Source organism: Anser brachyrhynchus, assembly GCF_964034855.1.
Source record: "Anser brachyrhynchus genome assembly, chromosome: 5".
NCBI lineage: Eukaryota > Metazoa > Chordata > Aves > Anseriformes > Anatidae > Anser > Anser brachyrhynchus.
The window spans coordinates 39,050,244-39,070,512 of record NC_137699.1 but is presented as its reverse complement, the minus strand read 5'-3'; the positions used below and the strand labels follow the sequence as shown (position 1 = coordinate 39,070,512).

At 41.7% G+C, this 20,269-nt stretch overlaps 1 protein-coding gene across 9 annotated transcripts in view; it reads left to right on the top strand.

The window, feature by feature from the left end:
- Positions 1-19,968, top strand: part of LOC308195946 (mucin-5B) — a 46,276-nt gene extending 26,308 nt beyond the window's left edge. For all 9 annotated transcript variants that reach the window (XM_080594201.1, XM_080594200.1, XM_080594203.1 and 6 more), the window contains 27 exons: positions 735-914; positions 1,309-1,545; positions 2,507-2,663; positions 2,854-2,982; positions 3,407-3,491; positions 3,704-3,741; positions 4,223-4,378; positions 5,179-5,244; positions 5,572-5,664; positions 6,374-6,615; positions 7,137-7,314; positions 7,605-7,855; positions 8,277-8,460; positions 9,020-9,212; positions 9,934-10,112; positions 10,645-10,714; positions 10,864-10,985; positions 11,282-11,313; positions 11,737-11,914; positions 12,919-13,023; positions 13,628-13,668; positions 14,233-14,355; positions 15,275-15,370; positions 17,224-17,352; positions 18,185-18,224; positions 18,950-19,073; positions 19,600-19,968. In XM_080594201.1, coding sequence (XP_080450327.1) covers positions 735-914; positions 1,309-1,545; positions 2,507-2,663; positions 2,854-2,982; positions 3,407-3,491; positions 3,704-3,741; positions 4,223-4,378; positions 5,179-5,244; positions 5,572-5,664; positions 6,374-6,615; positions 7,137-7,314; positions 7,605-7,855; positions 8,277-8,460; positions 9,020-9,212; positions 9,934-10,112; positions 10,645-10,714; positions 10,864-10,985; positions 11,282-11,313; positions 11,737-11,914; positions 12,919-13,023; positions 13,628-13,668; positions 14,233-14,355; positions 15,275-15,370; positions 17,224-17,352; positions 18,185-18,224; positions 18,950-19,073; positions 19,600-19,774 — 3,603 coding nt within the window. In that variant the 3' untranslated portion in view covers positions 19,775-19,968. The remainder of the gene's footprint in view (positions 1-734; positions 915-1,308; positions 1,546-2,506; positions 2,664-2,853; positions 2,983-3,406; positions 3,492-3,703; positions 3,742-4,222; positions 4,379-5,178; positions 5,245-5,571; positions 5,665-6,373; positions 6,616-7,136; positions 7,315-7,604; positions 7,856-8,276; positions 8,461-9,019; positions 9,213-9,933; positions 10,113-10,644; positions 10,715-10,863; positions 10,986-11,281; positions 11,314-11,736; positions 11,915-12,918; positions 13,024-13,627; positions 13,669-14,232; positions 14,356-15,274; positions 15,371-17,223; positions 17,353-18,184; positions 18,225-18,949; positions 19,074-19,599) is intronic.
- Positions 19,969-20,269: the final 301 nt, after the last annotated feature.

The window sequence follows — 20,269 nt, the reverse complement described above, 5'->3', positions numbered from 1 at the left end:
CTGAGGAGATGTAGTCTTGATTTTGCAGCAGTTGGTGTAATTTGTCCTTATATTCCAACTCAGTTGTTGCTAGAGGGTACCTATGGTAGTCAAACAGCCAGAAAGCAGAGAGAGACAGCCCAGCTAAGGTGTAGATAATTGGCGTTGGACACTTCTGCAGACAAGTGGGCTGATACAGGGAGTTAACAGCACTCTGTGTGTGTGTGTGCACGCACCTGTGTTTCTGTGACATTAATGGTGGAAAATAAATTTTTTAGAGGAGGATGTTGCATATTTCTATGCCATGGTTCATGCACAGGGCAGATGTTAACTACAGAGGGAAGAGTTTCTTCCTTCCAGCTCAGGTTTAGCATTTCCCCAAAGCAAACACAAAAGAGCAAAGATGTTTCTCCTGGACTGGGGGGTGAGGGTAGGGTGAAACAAAGTGGTGTGACAAGGGGCATTCTAGCATGCCCAATTGCCCATGCACTCAGGAGCTTCTGTGCCAGCAAAACAGATTTCATCTAGAATAAGGACAATTTATGTGGCCATGAAGTAAGACTTGTCATGCATGGGCAGATGTTTCCCATTGAACTCACTGGGTCTTGTCCATGGCTCATGTGTCTTGGAGTAGGCCAAGACATAGTGCAAGGACTATAGAAAAATGAGATGAAGGACAAGAGACAGAATACCAGTGCCGTTACACTAAGTTTTCTACTTGGTTTCCTTCTGTGCGATGTATTTGTTCCTTGCAGAGCAGTGAAATCAGGCTCTTGGAAGGAAGAATTCAGGAGATAGCCACTGATACAGGAGCTGAGAAGAATTATAAGGTGGATCTCAGAGGAGGCTATATTGTGATTGAAACGACTCAAGGGATGAACTTCATGTGGGACCAGAAGACTACAGTTGTTGTTCATGTGGCACCATCTTTCCAGGTATGTGCCTCACAGACTGAGAGTTATGATTTCCAGCTCAAACTCCTGCATCCAGAACTGAAGCCCCAGTTTGAAAAGCAGGGCTTGGAAAAGTGTTCAGTCCAGTGGAGCAGAAGCAGCAAGAGGGCCATGCTTTGTTTTATTTCACCATTCAGTTGGTATGGACTGCTCCAAAATACTTGGCGCTAGAAGTAAGGACAGGCTCTTTGCAGTACTGGAGGGTCTAAAAGAGCGATCTTTTCACTTGAAATCCAGCTTCTTCTAAGACATATTTTGATGGCTGTTTAGAAATTTGCAGCTATTTTTTCTTGGCTTGTTCTGTAGTTTTTCTGTCAGCTAGTGGGCTGCACTTAAAATAATGAAACCACTTACTGTGCCTATGCAAATTACTCAGGGAAAAGTCTGTGGCCTTTGTGGGGACTTTGATGGCCGCTCAAGGAACGACTTCACAACCAGAGGGCAGTCTGTGGAGATGAGCATCCAGGAGTTTGGAAACAGCTGGAAAATAACAAGCACCTGCTCAAATATAAACATGACGGACCTGTGTGCTGATCAGCCTTTCAAGTCTGTCCTGGGGCAGAAGCACTGCAGCATCATTAAGAGTAATGTCTTTGAAGCCTGCCACAGTAAGGTAATCCTGTTCTCTCATCCTTATTGGTTTCACACTTGGCACTTGTTGCTATTATACAGCATGTTTGTGCACAAATTGTTATTATTAAAGGCTATTACATGTCATTCTTGAGTACAAGGCCTACTTCTCTCAAAACCTCTCTTTACTGCTATGCCAGTTAAATCCTGTTGCACAGTACTGAGGAAACAGCAGTAACTGTTTTGAGTAACCAAAGACAAAGGGGATAATAGTTGGCCACCAGAAATAAAAAGCTAGATATCTGTTTGTAAAATCTAGAGATAACTTAATACAGGGCTATTTGTATGGGGATCCTTGGGAAAGTTTATTCAAATTATCTAAAGAAATGAATTATTTACTTTATTTTAGACACATTGAATTAATCTAAACAGGAACAGGACTACTAATTCTACTAACACTAACAGGACTACTAATTCGTAATGAGAATGTCTATGCAAAGACTTGGTGCATTTTAATAAGCCATTTAAAGAGCAAATTTGGCTTATTTTTCTTGGTTAGCTCATGTTGACACAGGTTAAAGCACCTATATAAATAAATAAAAAAAATAAACCTAAATAAAGAGATGTGAAATTCAGTGGAAATAGGATTTCATTTTATAATCAGTCACTATCTGTCAATTAGAAAATGCACACACTATATGGATGTGCTAACCCAAATCAAGGTAGTTTAGTCCTGCAGAAATTACACTGGAAAGACACTTGGGCGTAAATGCCAGCACACAAATAAGAATGAGAAGATTTAAGGTCCAAGTCTACCAGATAGATGAACATACAAAAACAACTCTTGCAAAATGTCCTAGCTCCTCCATGACAATCCCAGACTGTCACAAACAGTTCTGCCAAATAAACTGCCAGTGGGTGGCAGAAATTCAGAGCCCTTTCTCTCATTAAAACATGGTGCAGGAGGTACATCTGTGATAACAGATCTGTTGGTATTTTGATAGGTGAATCCAATACCGTATTATGAATCTTGTATTTCTGACTTCTGTGGCTGTGACAGTGTGGGAGACTGTGAGTGCTTTTGTACCTCAGTGGCTGCTTATTCGAGAAGCTGTAGCAAAGCTGGTGTCTGTATCGACTGGAGAACACCTGCCATTTGCCGTAAGTATTGCATTGAAAATGCACGCAGAAAAATGTTGTTCTATGTGTTCAGGCGCATGAGAAAGGAAGAAGAGCAGAATTCTGACATCTCTGCATGTCTGTGACTTAATAAGCTCTTGTTTGTGAGAATTAGAAAATGAACCCTTCCCAGCGTCTGAGACGTGGATGTTTCTTCTTTCTTCTGTTCCAGCTGTGTTCTGTGATTATTACAATCCACCTAACAAACACGAGTGGTTCTATAAACCCTGTGGAGCACCTTGTCTAAAGACCTGCAGGAACCCACATGGAAAATGTGGGAACTTGCTGTATAGTTTAGAAGGTAATTCTTGCTTGATCTTGATACAGTTGATATGAGTTGAAGATACAGTCTGATTTTAAATGCCTTAAGCATCAAGGTTGTTGTCTTACCTTCAAAGACTGCCTCTTTTGCCCTAGGAGCTCATTGACCACGTCTCTTCTGGGACTTATTTCCCATGCAATAGTACCATTCATAGCAGAATATGCCTGGGCAGAGATACAAGGTCATTCAGCTTAAATTTGCAAAGAGTAATTAATTACCTGTTGACAAACAGAGTTAATTACAACTTCCAGATGAAAGGGGAAAAGAGGACATGGAAAAATAATTGGCAAAACCGAGAACTTTCATACAGGATCATATTAATTTTGGGATCAAATCTGCATGTGATTGCCTCAGATTCAAGTAAAGCAGAACAAAGTTGATTCATTTACTTTTAACTTTCCAGGCTGCTACCCGGAGTGTAGTCCTGACAAGCCATATTTTGATGAGGAAAACAGGGAGTGCGTCTCCCTCCCCAGCTGCACTTCATGGTAGGTCAGTCGATGGTAAGAGAGGTAATAATAGGATTAGAGAGGGCAAGGTAGGCAATGTGTGGTTTATGTTCATAGGAAATTATGGCAGTGACAACAATGGTTAAAACCTTAAGGAGCAGGCTTCTTTGTAAAAGTAAATACCATATGCTGACAGATACTATTCCACATATTCAAGACAATAAAACAACTCCTCTCCTCTTTATCTTCAGCAATCCTGAAGAGAAACTGTGTACCGAAGACTCTGAAGGTAACATTTGAATACCTTTCACTGAGTGATGATAAGACTTGAAACGACCAGACATCACATGTTGCTGCAGGCATGTTGCTAGCTAGTTCAATAGGTGGAGTCAGAGCAGTACAAATGTGTCAGTGTTTTATCACTTATCAAGGCAGTAATCCCAGCCGTATTCCCTGCCAAGAGGGAATGCTCCCATGCTCTAGGCTGGGTGAGGACAGCGCCAGTTCTGCTTTCAGCAGCCAGTAATTCCTCTATGCAAGCTGACTCCAAGAAGCACAGCAACAAGAAAAATCCAACTCACTTTAAATAAATGAGGTAGACTCTCAATGCAACTTCTTAAGTAGAAACTGAGAATGTTTTCCAGTCAGATAATTCACTTTTGCTTATATGAACTACAGAATGGTAAATCCAGAGTTTGATTTTCTTTTCATTTATATTTATATAATGAGTGTCTCCTGGTATGGTGGCATTTGCTCTTTTGTTGCCTCAGATTGCCTCTGTTGCTACAACGGGAAGACTTACGCCTTAAATGACACTATATACAGCCAAACAGATGAGGTCGGGTGTGGTAATGCTGTCTGTGGTCCTAACGGAGAGATCATCAAAACATTCATCCCTTGCAACACACCATCTGCACCAGCACAAGGTACTATTTATACAAGGTTTGGTGGTGATTTTATCAAGTCTGTAATGGTAACAAGATTCCTCTGTCTCTGAAAAAGACTACTCCTACCTCCATGTCCATGCCAAGCACAGATTTAAGGCAGTTCATGTTTCAGGAAGGAGGGGCCAGAGCTTGTAGGTTTCATGGTGCGCACTAAAAGTGTAATTTTATAGCTGCTTACTGTCAGTGGGGTAAGGATAGAATAGAGGGTTTCAGCCATTTTTCAGTAGAGCTTATACGATATCTTTGGGCCTTCCACAATTAGTCTGGTGTGGTTAGTCTCAAAATTTCATAATTCATAAACCTTGTTTTTCTCCTTCTCATATTGTTCTTACTGTACTGGTTTCTACATTGGAGAAGCCAGTCTCAAGGGGATCACTGGAACAAGAAAATAAAACTACCTGGTGATTTATTCTCCTCACAAAAGAGAAGTTGCAGTTTGAAGGGGACATGTATAAACAGAAAATAGGAAGCAAAAAGATGAAAAGATGAAGTTGTGCCATGATTATAGCAAAAAAAAAAAAAAATTGGCTGAAAAAAAAGTGTATTATCCTGCAGTAGCAAATTATACAAAGTGAGGCAAGCAGAACTAAAAGCTATCTTCTCTACTCAAGTGAGTGGAAGAGTTAAAGACCTGATGGTGAGCCTGTGTGCTTCCTGTGTTTACATGTTTCATTCCAGGTGTTATGTGGTAATAGCTAAGAAAGAAAGGATTATTCAAAGCAGAGTATAGAGTGGCTTCATTAAATGACTGAATAATCTGTCTGTATTTAAACCAACAGATGCTTCACAACTAGACATTAAAAGACAAAACGGTGTGCCACTGGAAGTCACCTCTCCAAAGTCAGGTGAAGTCATACAGGATTAGGAAGTTCAATAAGACCTTAATTTGGAATCAAATTAAGAGACAGTGGAAGGGAGTTTTATTTTATTCTATATAAAAATACCAGATACACACACTTAGAAGAGCGTGTGTATTATTCTAGTAGCATATAGTGTGTGTATATGGGGGTTATAAGTATATAGAGAGGGTGTTTTTATTGTGTACCAGTACAGAATGTGATGGAGGTGGAAAATGATTTTGTTCTTCTAAACATAGAGAATGTAATAGACATCGTAGGGCTTGAATGTAGAGTAGCAAAGATCTGGTCATTAATAGACTTCCTTTCCTGCAGAACCACATATGCAACCTGTAACATCTGCACCACCATCATCAATGCTAACCACTCCCTGCTTCTGCACTGACAATGGACAATTGCTACAAATGGGTGAGAAACCAAGCAATTTCTTTTTTTCTGCACTGTTGATGTGAGAAGATGTTATGTTAGATAAATGTGCTCCAGCAAGTGCTGATTCTGTCTACTGCAATTACACATGGAATTGTTATGTCTTTGAAGTGTAACTAACACCTTAAAAATTACAGTTCTCACGTACCCTGTGACATTGTCCTGGTTTGGATATCCCTGGTGTAAGGAAGTTTAGAGCAGATGCTAACTTCATTGTACTCCAGCACAAACCCTGACTCACAAATCCCAAACATAGGTTTGTAATCCACATTCATATTCCAAAGATAGAGAAGGCTCTTTTTCATCTTAGTAGCTCCTGAACCATTTATCTCATGGTCTTTGTGAAGACCAGATATGCTTAGTGATATATGTGGTATTCTCTCCTCTTGGACTCATTTTCAATTCCCACAAGTGTACTCAATGAAGAATCTGCAGAAGAACTGCAGATTTGCCACCTGTGGCCCTCCCTCAGGCTTTGCCATTTGGATGAATTGAGCCCTGGTTCAGTTGTTAGATTCAAGCAGTTGCAGACAGTCACAGCTGAAGGTGGCCATCAGGTGCAGTCAGGCCCAGTTAAATGTAGGGCTGAGTATGTGATTGATCTGTGATGCATAGCCTTTAAGAGTTCACAGCAAACATTTACCACTTTCATAGGCAATTCAGTGCTGATTGTTGGGTTTTGGCCTTGCAGGAGAAAATATTTCTCTGCCAATGAATATATCGGGTCATTGTGCTTACTCTATTTGCAACGCGTCATGTCAGATTGAATTAATCTGGGCAGAGTGTAAAGTTGGTCAAACTGAGGCACTCAACATCTGTGATCCAGACTCTGAAGACTGTCCACTGACAGCTGCTCCCAGTGCAACAAGCCTAGTTCCCGTTACCACGTTGGCTCCTGTGAGCGATTGTCTTGGGCTTATTCCTCCTAGAAAGGTGAGAGACTGGAAAGAAGGTGTGGTTCTTTACAGTGTTGCCTCCAGCCAAGATTTGGCATTCTCCACATGCAGATTCCTCTGATGCTGGTCAGCACCGCTGCAGCTGGCCTGTAGTTGTGGCTGAACTAGGTGATTGAGAAATATAGCAGAAGCCCTCAAATAATTTAGGGAATAAATTGAAGATTATGCTGTTCAGTGAAAAATCTAACAGGCTGGAGGCAGGCAGAGCCACATGAGCTGAAGAAAGGCTAGGAAACCCCACCTGTCTGTGAACCGCCATCACAAGTGGTCAGGCCATTAATGCTGAGACCTGCACAAAATGTTGCAGAACAGAACAAAATGTCAAAGCTCTGTCGATTGCAATACTTTTCATATTATCTGACAGAGAAAGAGTAGATAGCAAATAACGCCATACCAAACAGGAACATGAATGGAGGGTGGTAGTTGTGCGTGGTTTTAAAACCTTTGTTATATTACTTTGCTGTGTTCCTCTCCTGCTCTCTTTCAATCTGCCAATAGTTTAACGAATCATGGAATTTTGGAAACTGCCAGATTGCCACTTGCCTGGGAGAAGGAAATAATATTAAACTGTCCAGTGTGACTTGCCCTCCTCAGCAACTGAAACTCTGTGTGAATGGTTTCCCATTCATGAAACACTATGATGAAACTGGCTGCTGTGAAGTCTTTGAGTGTCAGTGTAAGTACTGCGGCAGGTGAATTCCTGAAATTTGTTATGCTCAGCCCAGCCTCAAGCAAGATAAATCGGTGTGATCAACATCTGTATTACCTTTGTATTGATTCAGTAGGATGTAATGGAGCAGAATTCCCACCTAAAATGTTGGATATTAAGAGCAGATAAGAGTCCTTGCTAAGCTATGTTTTCTTCATCAAACTGGTCATTTCAGCTCTCATTGAAAGAGATTATAAAAGTTAAAATCAGCTTGAAACTGAGAAGTCGAACTCGAAGTGTGCCACTCTGTCTTCCAGGTATTTGCAGCGGATGGGGAAATGAGCATTATGTGACTTTTGATGGAACATATTATCATTTTAAAGAAAACTGCACATACGTCCTTGTGCAGCTAATTCATCCCAACTCTCACAACTTCTGGATTCACATAGACAACTACTACTGTGGTGCCACTGATGGAGCAATTTGTTCAATGTCCCTCCTCATTTTTTATTCAAATTCTGTTGTTATTCTGACACAAGCAATGCAACATGGAAAAGAAACAAACTTGGTAAAGTATTTTGTTAAAATCAATCCTCATAACTATTTTGCTGTAGCTGTATTACTCTACTGTCAAATGCCCTGCCATGACAAAGGACGAAGCTCGTCACAAATGGCATGGGTAGGAAATGCAGTTACATTCCTAGCTCTATCTTTTTGCTTAGTGTCAGCAAAAAAAAAAAGTATATTCTAAAAACTTGGAAAATTGTCACATAACTGAAGGATGTGTTTTTCTTCCTGATGGAAGTAGTCAAATATAAGTTAGAACATATTAAAAAGGAAGCACTGGGAACTGCCTAAATGATTGCCTTTGTCAGACTTCATTTGGTGCACCTGAGAGCTGAATTTGTGCTCTACTTGCCAGACACAAGCTATGTATCTTACTCAACAGAAAAATGTCCATAGAGACCTTTTGCTTCTCTTCTTTCTAGATTTTATTTAATGGCAAGAAAGTTTTTCCGGATATTTCCACGAATGGTGTCACGATAACCAGTTCTGGTCTTTACGTCATAGTTGAAATACCTGAATTAGAAGTTTATGTCTCCTACAGTCGACTTGCGTTTTACATAAAACTCCCTTTTGGAAAGTTTTATAACAATACCATGGGACTGTGTGGTGAGTGTGCTCATCAGCTGGCAGTAAAGAATGCAATACATTTTCCTCCTCCTTTCGTTTGTCCACTTGTAAACATCTCTAAACTTTTGCAACTCCAGTGATTTTTTTAAGTTTCACAACTTTTAACAAAATTGTCCCTAATTGGTGAAAAGGCACTGTCAGAAGATACAGCTTTGAGTTACCCCCTTTCATTCTGTCCACATTTGCTGGTGGATGGAGACAAGCTTTCTCTAAATCTCCCTCTTGATCATATGATCATACTTACTCACTATGGGAAGATACGGAATCTGGAGAGCCCTGTGTTAGAGAGAACCATCTCAGTTTCCTTAGCTGTCGTGAGAAATGCATTAGCCAAGACCTCAGCTCTGGTTTTCATGAGTAACTGGCAAACTATTTCTTCTAGCCTTCTCCTACAAAGTTCTTGTGAACTCATCCAGGACCATGTGTGTTACTTTCTCACAAGAAGAACTGCCTTCCAGGTATTGCTGTTTTACGTAAAAGCAGTTTTATCAGCATCAACTGTCCTTCAACTGTCACTTTGCTTTTATATTGCTACCAGGTACGTGCACCAACCAGAAGGTTGATGATGCTATGAAAAGGAATGGTGAGGTCATTGAGTCCTTCAAAGAGATGGCATTAGATTGGAAAGTCCCAGATCCTACCAACAGATACTGTAATTCAGGTGTCTCAGAACTGGCTGAGATTGGAAATCATCAGCATTGTGAGCCTTCTGATCTGTGTAAAATCATCTGGTAAGACAGCTCCCAAAAGAGACAAATGAGATAATTTTGTGCTTAACTGCAGGGCTTGGGTGACCTGCTTATGGGTCACAATGAAAATGTGAATTCTAGTGTACCCTGAAAAAGTGAGCAGTGAATTGACGTGTGAATGTTCCTGAGTTTTGCAGATCAAAATCAGTCCTCCCTTAATAGTGCCTGCTACTTGACACTGGCTCTGCTTGTCATTTCTGGAGAACTTAAGTTGGAACTAGCTATAATTCAGTATCTGAATGCTTTGGGGATGAATAGGAACAGAGTCAGAATATAGCCAGCGTGTGTGTCTGTTTTTAAAATAATTTTGTGGTTTAAAATAGGATTGTCAACAATGTTGACATTAAAATGTCAGTATATAGAACTATAGCTGTGAGCCGTGCAGGAGACTCTCCTTTGCAGGTCTCAGTCCGATGTAAAATTGCTTTGTTTCAAAGCATTGTAAAGAATGGGAGGTAAAGCTTCCTTAATTAAGCTGTGTGGGTGTATTGTCTATTGGGGCAACTTGTAGTTGTATCTTTACCTTGAGGCTCTCTCTGGGTGGGGATCGGTTTGGTTACACATGTAGGCGTATTGCTTATTGGAGCAATTTGTAGTTGTGTCTTAAGGCTTTCTCTGGGTGGGGATTGGCTCTGAGTTGAATTCTTCCTTGGAAGTAGCCCAAGGAAGCAAAATGCCATATCTGTTTCCTTGCTTTGAGAAGGAACCTGACCGAGTGCCACAGCGTGGTTCCCCCGCAGCCCTACTACGAGGCCTGCGTGGCCAGCGGGTGCTCGGACCAGCACCCCAGCACCGAGTGCCAGAGCATGCAGACGTACGCAGCCTTGTGTGGGCTCCACGGGGTCTGTGTGGACTGGAGGAGGCAGGCGAATGGGCAGTGTGGTAAGCCTGGGAAAGAGAAAGACCTTCTAGTGGTGAAGTAGCTCTGGTCTGTTCTTTCCTCACCCACACACCTGTTTCTGTCCCTCTGCATCGTCAGCCTTCAATCTTTCCTAAGCTGCTCTGGGCCTGAGAAATACAGGAACTAATCAAAAGAGTTGTAGTTCAGAAATGGTGCAAAACAAGTGGGAAACAGACCCCTGGTCTTTCCTGCAGAGGAGTGGGTTGGGACATTAGCCACGTTTCTCCCCTTTGTGTCAGCTACAGCTCCGTCACTAGATGGCAATGCACAGCTTCTCTCTGCCTGCTTTACCCTGCTCAGGGGACCTGGGTAAACACTTGGTACTGGTGCAAGCACCTTGCCGAATCCATTAAACCCCTCTTGCTGAAGATGTGGGGACCCCTTGTTGGGCCGGAGCCTGGGCTGTGCTGTCCGTGGGGGCAGCCTGAGCTAGTGCATGCTGTATGTCCGTCGTGTGACGGAGGGTATGAGTAGGCCCAGGCTTTCTAACCAATGTTCTGTATTGCTCTATAGAGGCCAGCTGTGCTCGGGATCAGGTCTACAAGCCATGTGGAGAAGCAAAAAGAAACACTTGCTTCAGCAGGTGGGTTATGTCCTAAGGCAAAGGTCCAGCATTTGAAATGTGCCAAGAAAGGCTGGAAGTTGGCATTTCCTTGCGTATTAGGTGTCTGCTTCCCACAGGCACAATTCTGCCTCTCATTCATTTCTGTTTATATTCTTCTAATTGTGTAGAGAAATCATTACGGACATCCTCCCCTCCCAAAATAACACACCGGTGTTTGTTGAGGGATGCTACTGCCCTGATGGAAAAACTCTGCTGAACGATCATGATGGCATTTGTGTTTCTGTCTGTGGTAAGAAATGTAAAAAGGAAATAGGGGAGACCTTCATACTGAACATTTCTAGCTAGGCTGGAAATGTTTCTGATTGACCGTTTCCCCCTACTTTCACACAAAAAACGGAACTTTTGAAAGAACAAAGCATATTTAGGAGGAGGATATTGAAATATTTTGGATACACAACTTGTGACTTTGCACTCTGGATCTTTCTTTTTGTGTCCATTTCTCAGGTGCCTTTTATTCCTGTACTCTCACTTCTGTTGTTTCCCCAGGTCAGTTATCACTAAAGGAATCTGTAATTTGTTTTATAGGTTGCACTGCACAAGATGGATCAGTGAAACAGGTAGGAAAAAGGAAAATGCTAACTTTATACTATAGCTGGGTGCTGTGACCTATGGTAAAAATGATTGCATGAGTTTCTTTGAATTCTAAGCTTAAATACTAGTGAACGGTGTTGACAGTGGGGAAGGAAAGAGCAGATTTTAGTAACTCCAGGACTTCATTAATAGAGATATGGAAATAAAATTAGCAGTTAGTGGGAAGCACTTTTCTGGAGAAGTAGCAAGTTTCCTGTTCTGGAAACATGTAAACCTACAAAGGAAGGTGGCAGGATTTTTTCTTCTCTGCCCTCTGGGATTTGAACTTTGATTTTTTCCAACATAATGAAATAGGACAATCTGGCCCTGTGCTGCTTTGTGGTAGGCATTCATTAATCTAATGCTTCTAGATTTTGCTCTCTGAACAACTATTTCTTTTGTTTTCACAGCCTAGAGAAGCTTGGGAGCATGACTGTCAATACTGTGCTTGTGATGAAGTGACCTTGAATATCTCTTGCTTCCCCCGCCCTTGTGCTAAATCTCCACCTATCAATTGCACTAAAGAGGGCTTTGTACGCAAAATAAAACCACGTCTGGATGATCCATGCTGCACAGAGACAGTCTGTGGTATGTAGACAATTCACATGGCATCATGTGGCATCATTTGCCTCATGATGATCCTCAAGTGAAATTAAAAAAAAAAAATACACAGCAGGTACCAGATTCAAATAAACACTAGATTTAGTCATTTATTCTTGCTGTCAGAAGAGACCTCCTCTGGTTCAGCTTCTATTCTAAACTAGAGCCATGTTCCACTTGATATTTAAGTTGGAAAATGCCACATGAATCATTGGGACCACTAGGTAGTTCACAGGATCCTCTGGCTTTTGTCCCTTCTGAGATGCTGGGGTGATCCTTGCACATAGGTTCATCCAATATGGAAGGATGGACTTTCCTGTCTCTCTTAAGGCCTCATGTGTAGCTTCTGTATATATTTGTTTGCCCTCACCATTCAATGTGCATCCTCCCAGTCCCAAATGCCTGCAACAGCACAGGACCTCCTCCTTAGTCTGATCAGACCCTGGCCATTTCTAGTACCCATAGGAGGATGAAGGACGGGATCCTGGCAGTGGTAGGATGTTTTTCTCTTCCTCATCCCTTCGTGCTTCCATACATTGGGCTCCTTTGGGTGCCTTGAGGGAGCAGTGAGCACTGACAGGGTGCTGTAGCTTGCACCTTCCTACCTTTATGTCTCTGGCCCTCATCCACTGCTTCTTCCATTTTTTTTGTTTGTTTGTTTTGTTTTCATTCTCATTTGCTTTTACCCCAATTCTTTTTCTCTGTCATTTCCTTTTTTCTCTGAGGTGAGTATGTTTATGTGTTTAGTTTAGCAATGACATCTAGTGGGGGAAGAGAAAGAGGAACAAGGGCCAGAACTGCGTGCCCAGGGAAGACCTTTATAAAAGGGCAAGCTATGAGAAACTTTATTTGTACGTGTCCCAACCTCCAAAACTGTTTGGTTCAAGAATCATTTACGTCTTCCCTATTTCTTGGATGTTCAAACTTTGGTCTGCAAGAAAAACTGCTGGACAGGATGATTTGGCTTACTTTATCTCCATTGTCTATTGCAGAATGTGATATAAAAACCTGTGTTATCAACAAAACAGCATGTGACTTAGGTTTCCAACCCGTGGTAGCTATATCTGAGGATGGTTGTTGTCCTATTTTCTCCTGTAGTAAGTACCATGTTTCCTTAAGAAATTTTATTTATTCCTTCAACTATTTCAGTTTTTCTAAATGAGTCAATATCACAAGAAGTAGCCTCTCCCTTTCCTTCCCAGCCTTTAAAATTTTATGGAGGTGGAGTAAGTGGTGTAACTAATATTCAATGAGCTCCTGGGATGTAAGTTATTGATCGAATACTGCATTTCTATTACGTTGAAGCCATACAAAAGTTCTGCTGTCAAACTATTTCTGGAATTGCACACCTGACCCAACTTCCCATTTTCTCAGTGACCAGCAAGGTGGTTAACAATAAAGAAAAGCTCAGCTAATTTCAAGCATGGGTAACTACATGAGGTACATTGTTTTTGCCATATGTAAGATACCAGGATATAGAATTACCCCACACTTCATGCACAACATCTGAGCAGATATTAAATGTAGGCTTCAGAATAACAATTTAACAGCATGTTTTTCCCTCTTGTGCAGGCTATGAAGGCTAGCAAATAAACTCAGTTCTACTCTTTGTCTTCTCTAAATCACTGAAAATTTAGAGATGAGTACGGTAACTGGTTACATCATTCCTAGCACCTCCTTTTCATTTTATTTTTCTTACAGTACCAAAAGGTGTATGTGTTTCTGAAGGAGTTGAATTCAAGGTAGGTCTTCCAGACACTTCTTTCCACAGGTTGATGCAGCCTGAATCAGAATTGTCTGAACTTATTGTCAACACTTAAGAAAAAAGCAGAATTAAAGTGTACGTTATTTTATTCCTGCCAGCAGTCTAATGTGTTGCTGGAAATATTAATGACTAGGTAATGCTAGAGACCAGTAGCTTGCTTACTAAATGAGATCTTACCTGTGTTTCAGAGTCTAGAAGTCAGAATTGTGACTGAATACAAATTTTAAAACTCATTGGATGTTGTAAGATTAATTACTAGGTCAAACTGAGGAAAAATTGAAGTTTGGAGTTTATAAGGTAACATAACTCATGTCATGTCATCAATGCACTTGAATATGTCAACCTCATGTTCATTTTGTGATACTGAGAAGTGTCAGGTCTGAAGTCAGATCTGGAGGTATTCATTTCAGGAAGTTCTGCCAAAAATAAATCCTGAGCATAATCATTCATGTTTGATAGTCCAGGGGACATATGTTTATTCTAGAACCCACCGATTTCTTGCTGTTACCTGTTTCCTCTCTGCTTTTCTTTATCTTTTCAGCCTGGGGCAGTGGTGCCTAAGAGCTCCTGCGAGGACTGTGTGTGCACAGATGAACAGGATGCTGTGACGCAAACCAACCGCATCCAGTGTGTTCCAGTGAAATGCCAAACCACCTGCCAGCAGGTCAGTGCCACGCACTCAGCCTCCCCCACCACAAACAATGGCTGTTGCAGGACGCATGGTAGAACCGTGGCAGTAAAACTGCTGCCTCGGTAAAAGATAGCAGGATATAATCTTCTGTTAGGTCCTCTTTAGGATGCTGGCCATTTTTGCTCTACCAATTTAAGAGGCCACCCTTCGAGAGATGCCCTGAAGGGAAGTGATTACAAACCTGTTAGAGAGAAGTCTGACTGCTGAAAGATGATGTTTATGTTGTTCTGTTGGTGGTGTTTTCAGCTCCAAAATTAAGATTATAAGGAAACCGCACAGTTGTTTTGAGTTTCCAGGCACTGCTTGGTACTTGTGAGCTGAGAGTCTGTGCACAACCTGCTCAGTCTATTACTGAATGCAAGCAAAGAACGGTTTCTGTTCCATTCTCACCCAGAAAAGGCTAGATCCACTACCAATCCTAAAAATTGCTAAAACCACTAACCTTTATCTTGAAGCAGGACAGATCCATAGAAAGACCGCTGGATACCTAAAACACAGGGAAGGAAATAATTGATGCACTATCTTCATGTGTCTGACAGTGACAGTTCTAGTGAATAACAGTATCAGACCAAGTGGCGGTAGTAGATTTTTAAGTAATCACCTGATGAATTAATTTATTTGTTCTAACTTGTGTGTTAGCACAAAGAAGAGCAGCAAATAGCAGGGTGTATATGGTAACTGAAGTGACCCAGAAGTAACTTCAGTATGGGAAAGAAATCATCAGCTTTAATTGTCAGGCTTAAAGTGATTCCAACAGGTTTCTAATGGCAACAGAAATAAAACCAGAAGGTTGGCTCATTTCCACTGCCACCTCCAGTGTGGCTTTGATCTGACAGTGTTTCATGAACAGGACTGCAGGTAATATTGCTAAATGGTGACCTTATTCCCACAGGGTTTCCGCTACGTGGAACAGGAGGGTCAGTGCTGCAGCCAATGCCAGCAAGTGGCTTGTGTGGCAAATTTTCCGTTTGGCAATGTCACCATCGAGGTGAGTGCTCCTTTGTTCTGCATGGAAAGCTGAATTATCCAAAAGACCTCAACATCTTTTGAAATCAGTGTCATACATTTTGAAGCTGGGAAGACCCTTAGGAGGTCTTAAAATGTCTCTATTTCCAAAGTAAGTGTTAAGTTTTATATGGCTGCTCCTTGCTATGTGCATCTTGCAGACTTGCAGACACTGCTGTGCTGAAAATTATGCATCTCTGGCAGGAATGGAAATCATGTCACCCTCTCTTCGTGACATGCAGCACAGGGAAAGAATTTGTAGGGGATGGTGACGTTGCAAAACACTGCTCTTGCAGAGATATGTGAGCTGGCTTCACATTACACTGCTCTGATACTGGAAGAAATGTCATTTATCTTGCCCTGGAAACACAAAGCTAAATAGTTTGAGCAAGCTGATATAGCTGTACTAACACTGGTTCTGAATTTGCTGGGGCAAAAATCGAAAGTGTCATAGCTGCTGCAGTGTAGTTCACCTTGGTAACACCCAGGTAATACACCACGTCTCCTCAGCATAGTGTTGTGTAGATGTGAACTGAACCTCAGGCTAGCTGTTTGCTTTTATTACAGCCTGCTATTGCTGTGAATAGTTAATGCTGCCATCTCACCCGGTGGCTATTTTCTTATGTGCTATTCTCTGGTAGCTCCTGAGCTCGGCATCTTTTCTATTTCATCCTTTTGTTCCTTGATAATCTTGCAAGCTAGCTTCTTCTGTGCCAATATATAATTTTTATGCTTCCACTTAAAAGGTGGTTACCACAAAGATACTTTGCATTTATCCATTAACCTCTATTAGGAAGAGTATTTTCCTCTTTCATAGTTTTTACTTTTCTTCCATCTATTAAAAAACTTCAAAAGCTGTAGAAGAATTTTTTCTTTTGCATATAAGCAGCGCTACAGGCTGGGAGATGAGTGATTGGAAAGCTGCCTGGCAGAGAAGGACTTGGGGGTATTGGTTGATAGTCGGCTGAATGTGAGCCAGCAGTGTGCTCAGGTGGCCAGGAAGGCCAACAGCATCCTGGCCTGTATAAGAAACAGTGTGGCCAGCAGGTCTAGGGAAGTGATTGTGCCCCTGTACTTGGTTCTGGTGAGGCCGCACCTCGAGTACTGTGTTCAGTTTTGGGCCCCTCGCTACAAGAAGGACATGGAGGTACTTGAGCATGTCCAGAGAATGGCAACGAAGCTGGTGAGGGGTCTGGAGAACAAGTCTTACGAGGAGCGGCTGAGGGAGCTGGGCTTGTTCAGCCTGGAGAAGAGGAGGCTCGGGTGACCTTATCATGCTCCATAGGTACCTTTAAAGGAGGCTGTGGCGAGGTGGGGGTTGGTCTATTCTCCCACATGCCCGGCGATAGGACGAGGGGGAATGGGCTAAAGTTGCACCAGGGGAGGTTTAGGTTGGATATTAGGAAGAACTTCTTTACTGAAAGGGTTGTTAGGCATTGGAATGGGCTGCCCAGGGAGGTGGTTCAGTCACCATCCCTGGAGGTCTTTAAAAGACATTTAGATGTAGAGCTTAGTGATATGGTTTAGTGGAGGACTTGTTAAGTGTTAGGTCAGAGGTTGGACTAGGTGATCTTGGAGGTCTCTTCCAACCTGTGAGATTCTATCCCACCTCTATTAACAGACCCATCTTCTGTACTTCGTAGTGTCTCTTAGCATTTCTGCTCCTACCTCTATACTCATTCTGCCACCAGGACATGGGTGAGCTCAGTAGATGTGAATTCCAGGATAATATGAACATCCCAGCCCCTCTGCCAGTTCATAGACTGTATTACTATTGCATTGTTCTATTTATATTGTTATATTATATTGCAATTATTTTTTGTCGTTTTTTTTTAGGTTGGAAAAAGTTATAAAGCACCGTATGATAACTGTACTCAGTACATGTGCACTGAATCCGGGGGGCTGTTTTCCTTGACTAGTACAGTAAAGGTCTGCTTGCCATTTGAGGAATCAAACTGTGTCCCAGTAAGTATTTTAGCACCAGAAAAAAAAAAGCTGTCTGAAATGAGCCCTGCCAGTGCTCTGGGAGGCTTCTATACTGTTTTGAATGAGTCATGTCAGTGTTTCTTGACCTTTCTGAGTTGGTCATCCTTGTGTGAAAGAAATGTGCTTTTTCAGCCCTGAATGGAATGTCCCATGGAGGTATAACAAAAGTTATACTTTCTAAGAAATCCACATATTTTACTTCTTGTGAAGTAAGACACTGGAACTTGAAATAGAGGAGCGCTGGGGCAATGGCACAGTGGGATTTTTCATTACTTAAGAAACACCAGTGTTACAAAATGCAATTGAACAAATGATGACTTAAAATGGACCTGTCGGGGAACCACTGAACATAGTCTCTTCTACTATGGGGTCCATCGCTAAGCAAGTAAGTGGTAGATGAATGAGCAACGGGGAGCATTAGTGACAGGCTTTTCAGTGACCAGTGGTTTCCAGTAGCTTCCAGAAAGGGCTTTGCAGGTTGTTCAATTCCAGGAGCATGTGTCATTGTCTGGTTTTGGAGTTGGCTTTTGTGCTGGCTTCAGCAGGATCTACATCACATCAGGCATACATTACAGAACATCCCCCCTGGCTTATGAGTGGATATAGTTGTAAGAATATTCAGTCCCTACTGGATATTTTTAAAGCTGTTTTGTATACAACTGGTACACAAACAAGTCTGAAGAGGAATTAGTGTGTTGGTTAGAGATGAGGGTATGTATCTGAACCCTCTGTGTTGCTACTAGTTGCTTAGCAATATACGTACACTAGACTAGAGTATCTAAACTTCTCTGGTTCTTTGCTTTCTATATAGGGGACAGTTGACGTGACTTCAGACGGCTGTTGTAAGACATGTGAGTGTGTTAAATCATTGATTCCCTACTAAAATACTGCTAGGTTCTCCACTACTTGTAGCCCTTCTTCTGCATGCACCAAGAACTTCGACAGACCAGAAGGCTATGTTCATGTATCAGCACAGCAGTTTTGTACCTTACAGCCAAGGCTCAAAAATTGCTTTGTTCTTCCAAGGGGTACACTAAAAAATTTTTCTTCTTTCTGCATTTTTAAAAGACTGAAATACTGTTAGTTTGAACTATACTTCCAGGGAGAGAATTTGTAGGAATTACGTTCTGTATTTTTCCATTTGAAAGTTATATGGGAAAAAATTGGTTTTCTTCTATATCATCCACCCAGAAACTGTAGGTTGTTACAGTCACAAATGTTAACAAATACCATTCATAGCACTTAAGGTGTTTTTGTTGTTGTTTTTAATATATCCTTTTGGTCTTAGTTCAGCAGTACCTTTACATGAACTTATACATGTCTTCATTTGAGCCAGTCCCTGAACAGAAAAGTATCTAGACAAGTGGGGAGTTGTTTTTGCTGAATTAGTGCCTATTTGCACTCTCCTTATTTATTTATTACTTGTGTGTGGTGTGTGTGTATTTGTTTTGTTATGCATTTAAACTACAAGTGGTTTCAGTAAGATGATCTGCTCTTGGCTTCCCAGCAGGTGTCTTTCAAAACTTCTTTTGCTCCCCAGTCTGAAGAAGTGTAACAGAAATATTCTCCCACACAGGTGTTGACCTGCCACATAAATGCAAACGCAATGTGAAAGAGCAGTATATTGTTCACAACAACTGTAAGTCTGCTGCTCCGGTCCCAATGCCCTTCTGTGAAGGGACATGCAGTACCTATTCTGTGTAAGTAGGAAACCTCTCTGTCCTCACCTGTGTCTGGTCTTCCTGGGTTCTTGTTTAAAAGGATCTGATTGGGAAACTGGGTGTGAGAACAGCAGCAGTTGTCAATGTGATGAAATGCCTTTAGCGTGATGGGAATGCCTTATCTTAGGATAATAGGTCCCTCTGCAAAGAGACCATCTAAATGTATTAGCTTCCTGTCCTTATGTGTATTTACGAATAGCTCTGGGGGTTGATGGAGTTTCTTCCTGCTCTTTGGTCTCTGCGTGAATTGTTCATTTCTGTGTTGTCAGAATGTCCTTAATCCAAAACCTGCCAAATTTATTGGGATTTTCCTCACTGATCTCAGAGGATCTGGCCCTGCATAGGTAGTAGCATCCTGAGGAAAGACCATTATGAATAAGCAGAAAAACAAGTCGGAAATCTTGTTTTTTTCTTCATTAGTTGTACCCCTATTTGGAGGAGCGAATACAGATCACATAGGGAAGAAAACAGGTGGTGGACTCATGTGCAAATCTCATTTCTATAGGTATTCCTTTGAGGCCAATGAAATGGAACACAAATGCATTTGCTGCCATGAAAAAAGGAGTCACACAGTGAAGGTGGATCTGGTTTGCTCTGAGCATAAGACAATCGAATTCTCATATGTGCATGTAGATGAATGTGGATGTATGGAAACCAAATGCCCAAAGAGGAGAACATGAGACAAAGGAGACATTTCAGCTCCCATTTAACGCTTCCCTAGCAAGTGAGTAGTTTAGAAAGCAGCTGTGACTAACCTTGAAGTGACCATACTTCTCTCCTGTGCTTTTTTCCTTCTGGTATTATATGCAGTTATGGAAATTAGCTGAGGATTTTGCTCTAAATGTTTGTAGAATAAACTGCATTTCAAAGAGGACCTGTTCTCTTGTTTCAGTGATGCTGCTAAAGGGGCAAGGAGGTTAATTTCTTTAATCCCATATTGGTGTATAAACCAAGGTTATTACAAGGCACTCCAGAGACAGACGATGCCTTTCAAAAGTCCTTCCTGATGGAACTGTGCATTATAAAACCACAACTACGTGCTTCAACTCATTTCCCTCAGAAGGGAAACAGCAATCGCTTCCACAGGTGTGGTTCAGTCAGAGAGGCAGGACTCAGCTCAGGGGCACCTTGTTCTTCTCCCCAGTGGTTCTGCACCTATTTCTGCTGACAATCTG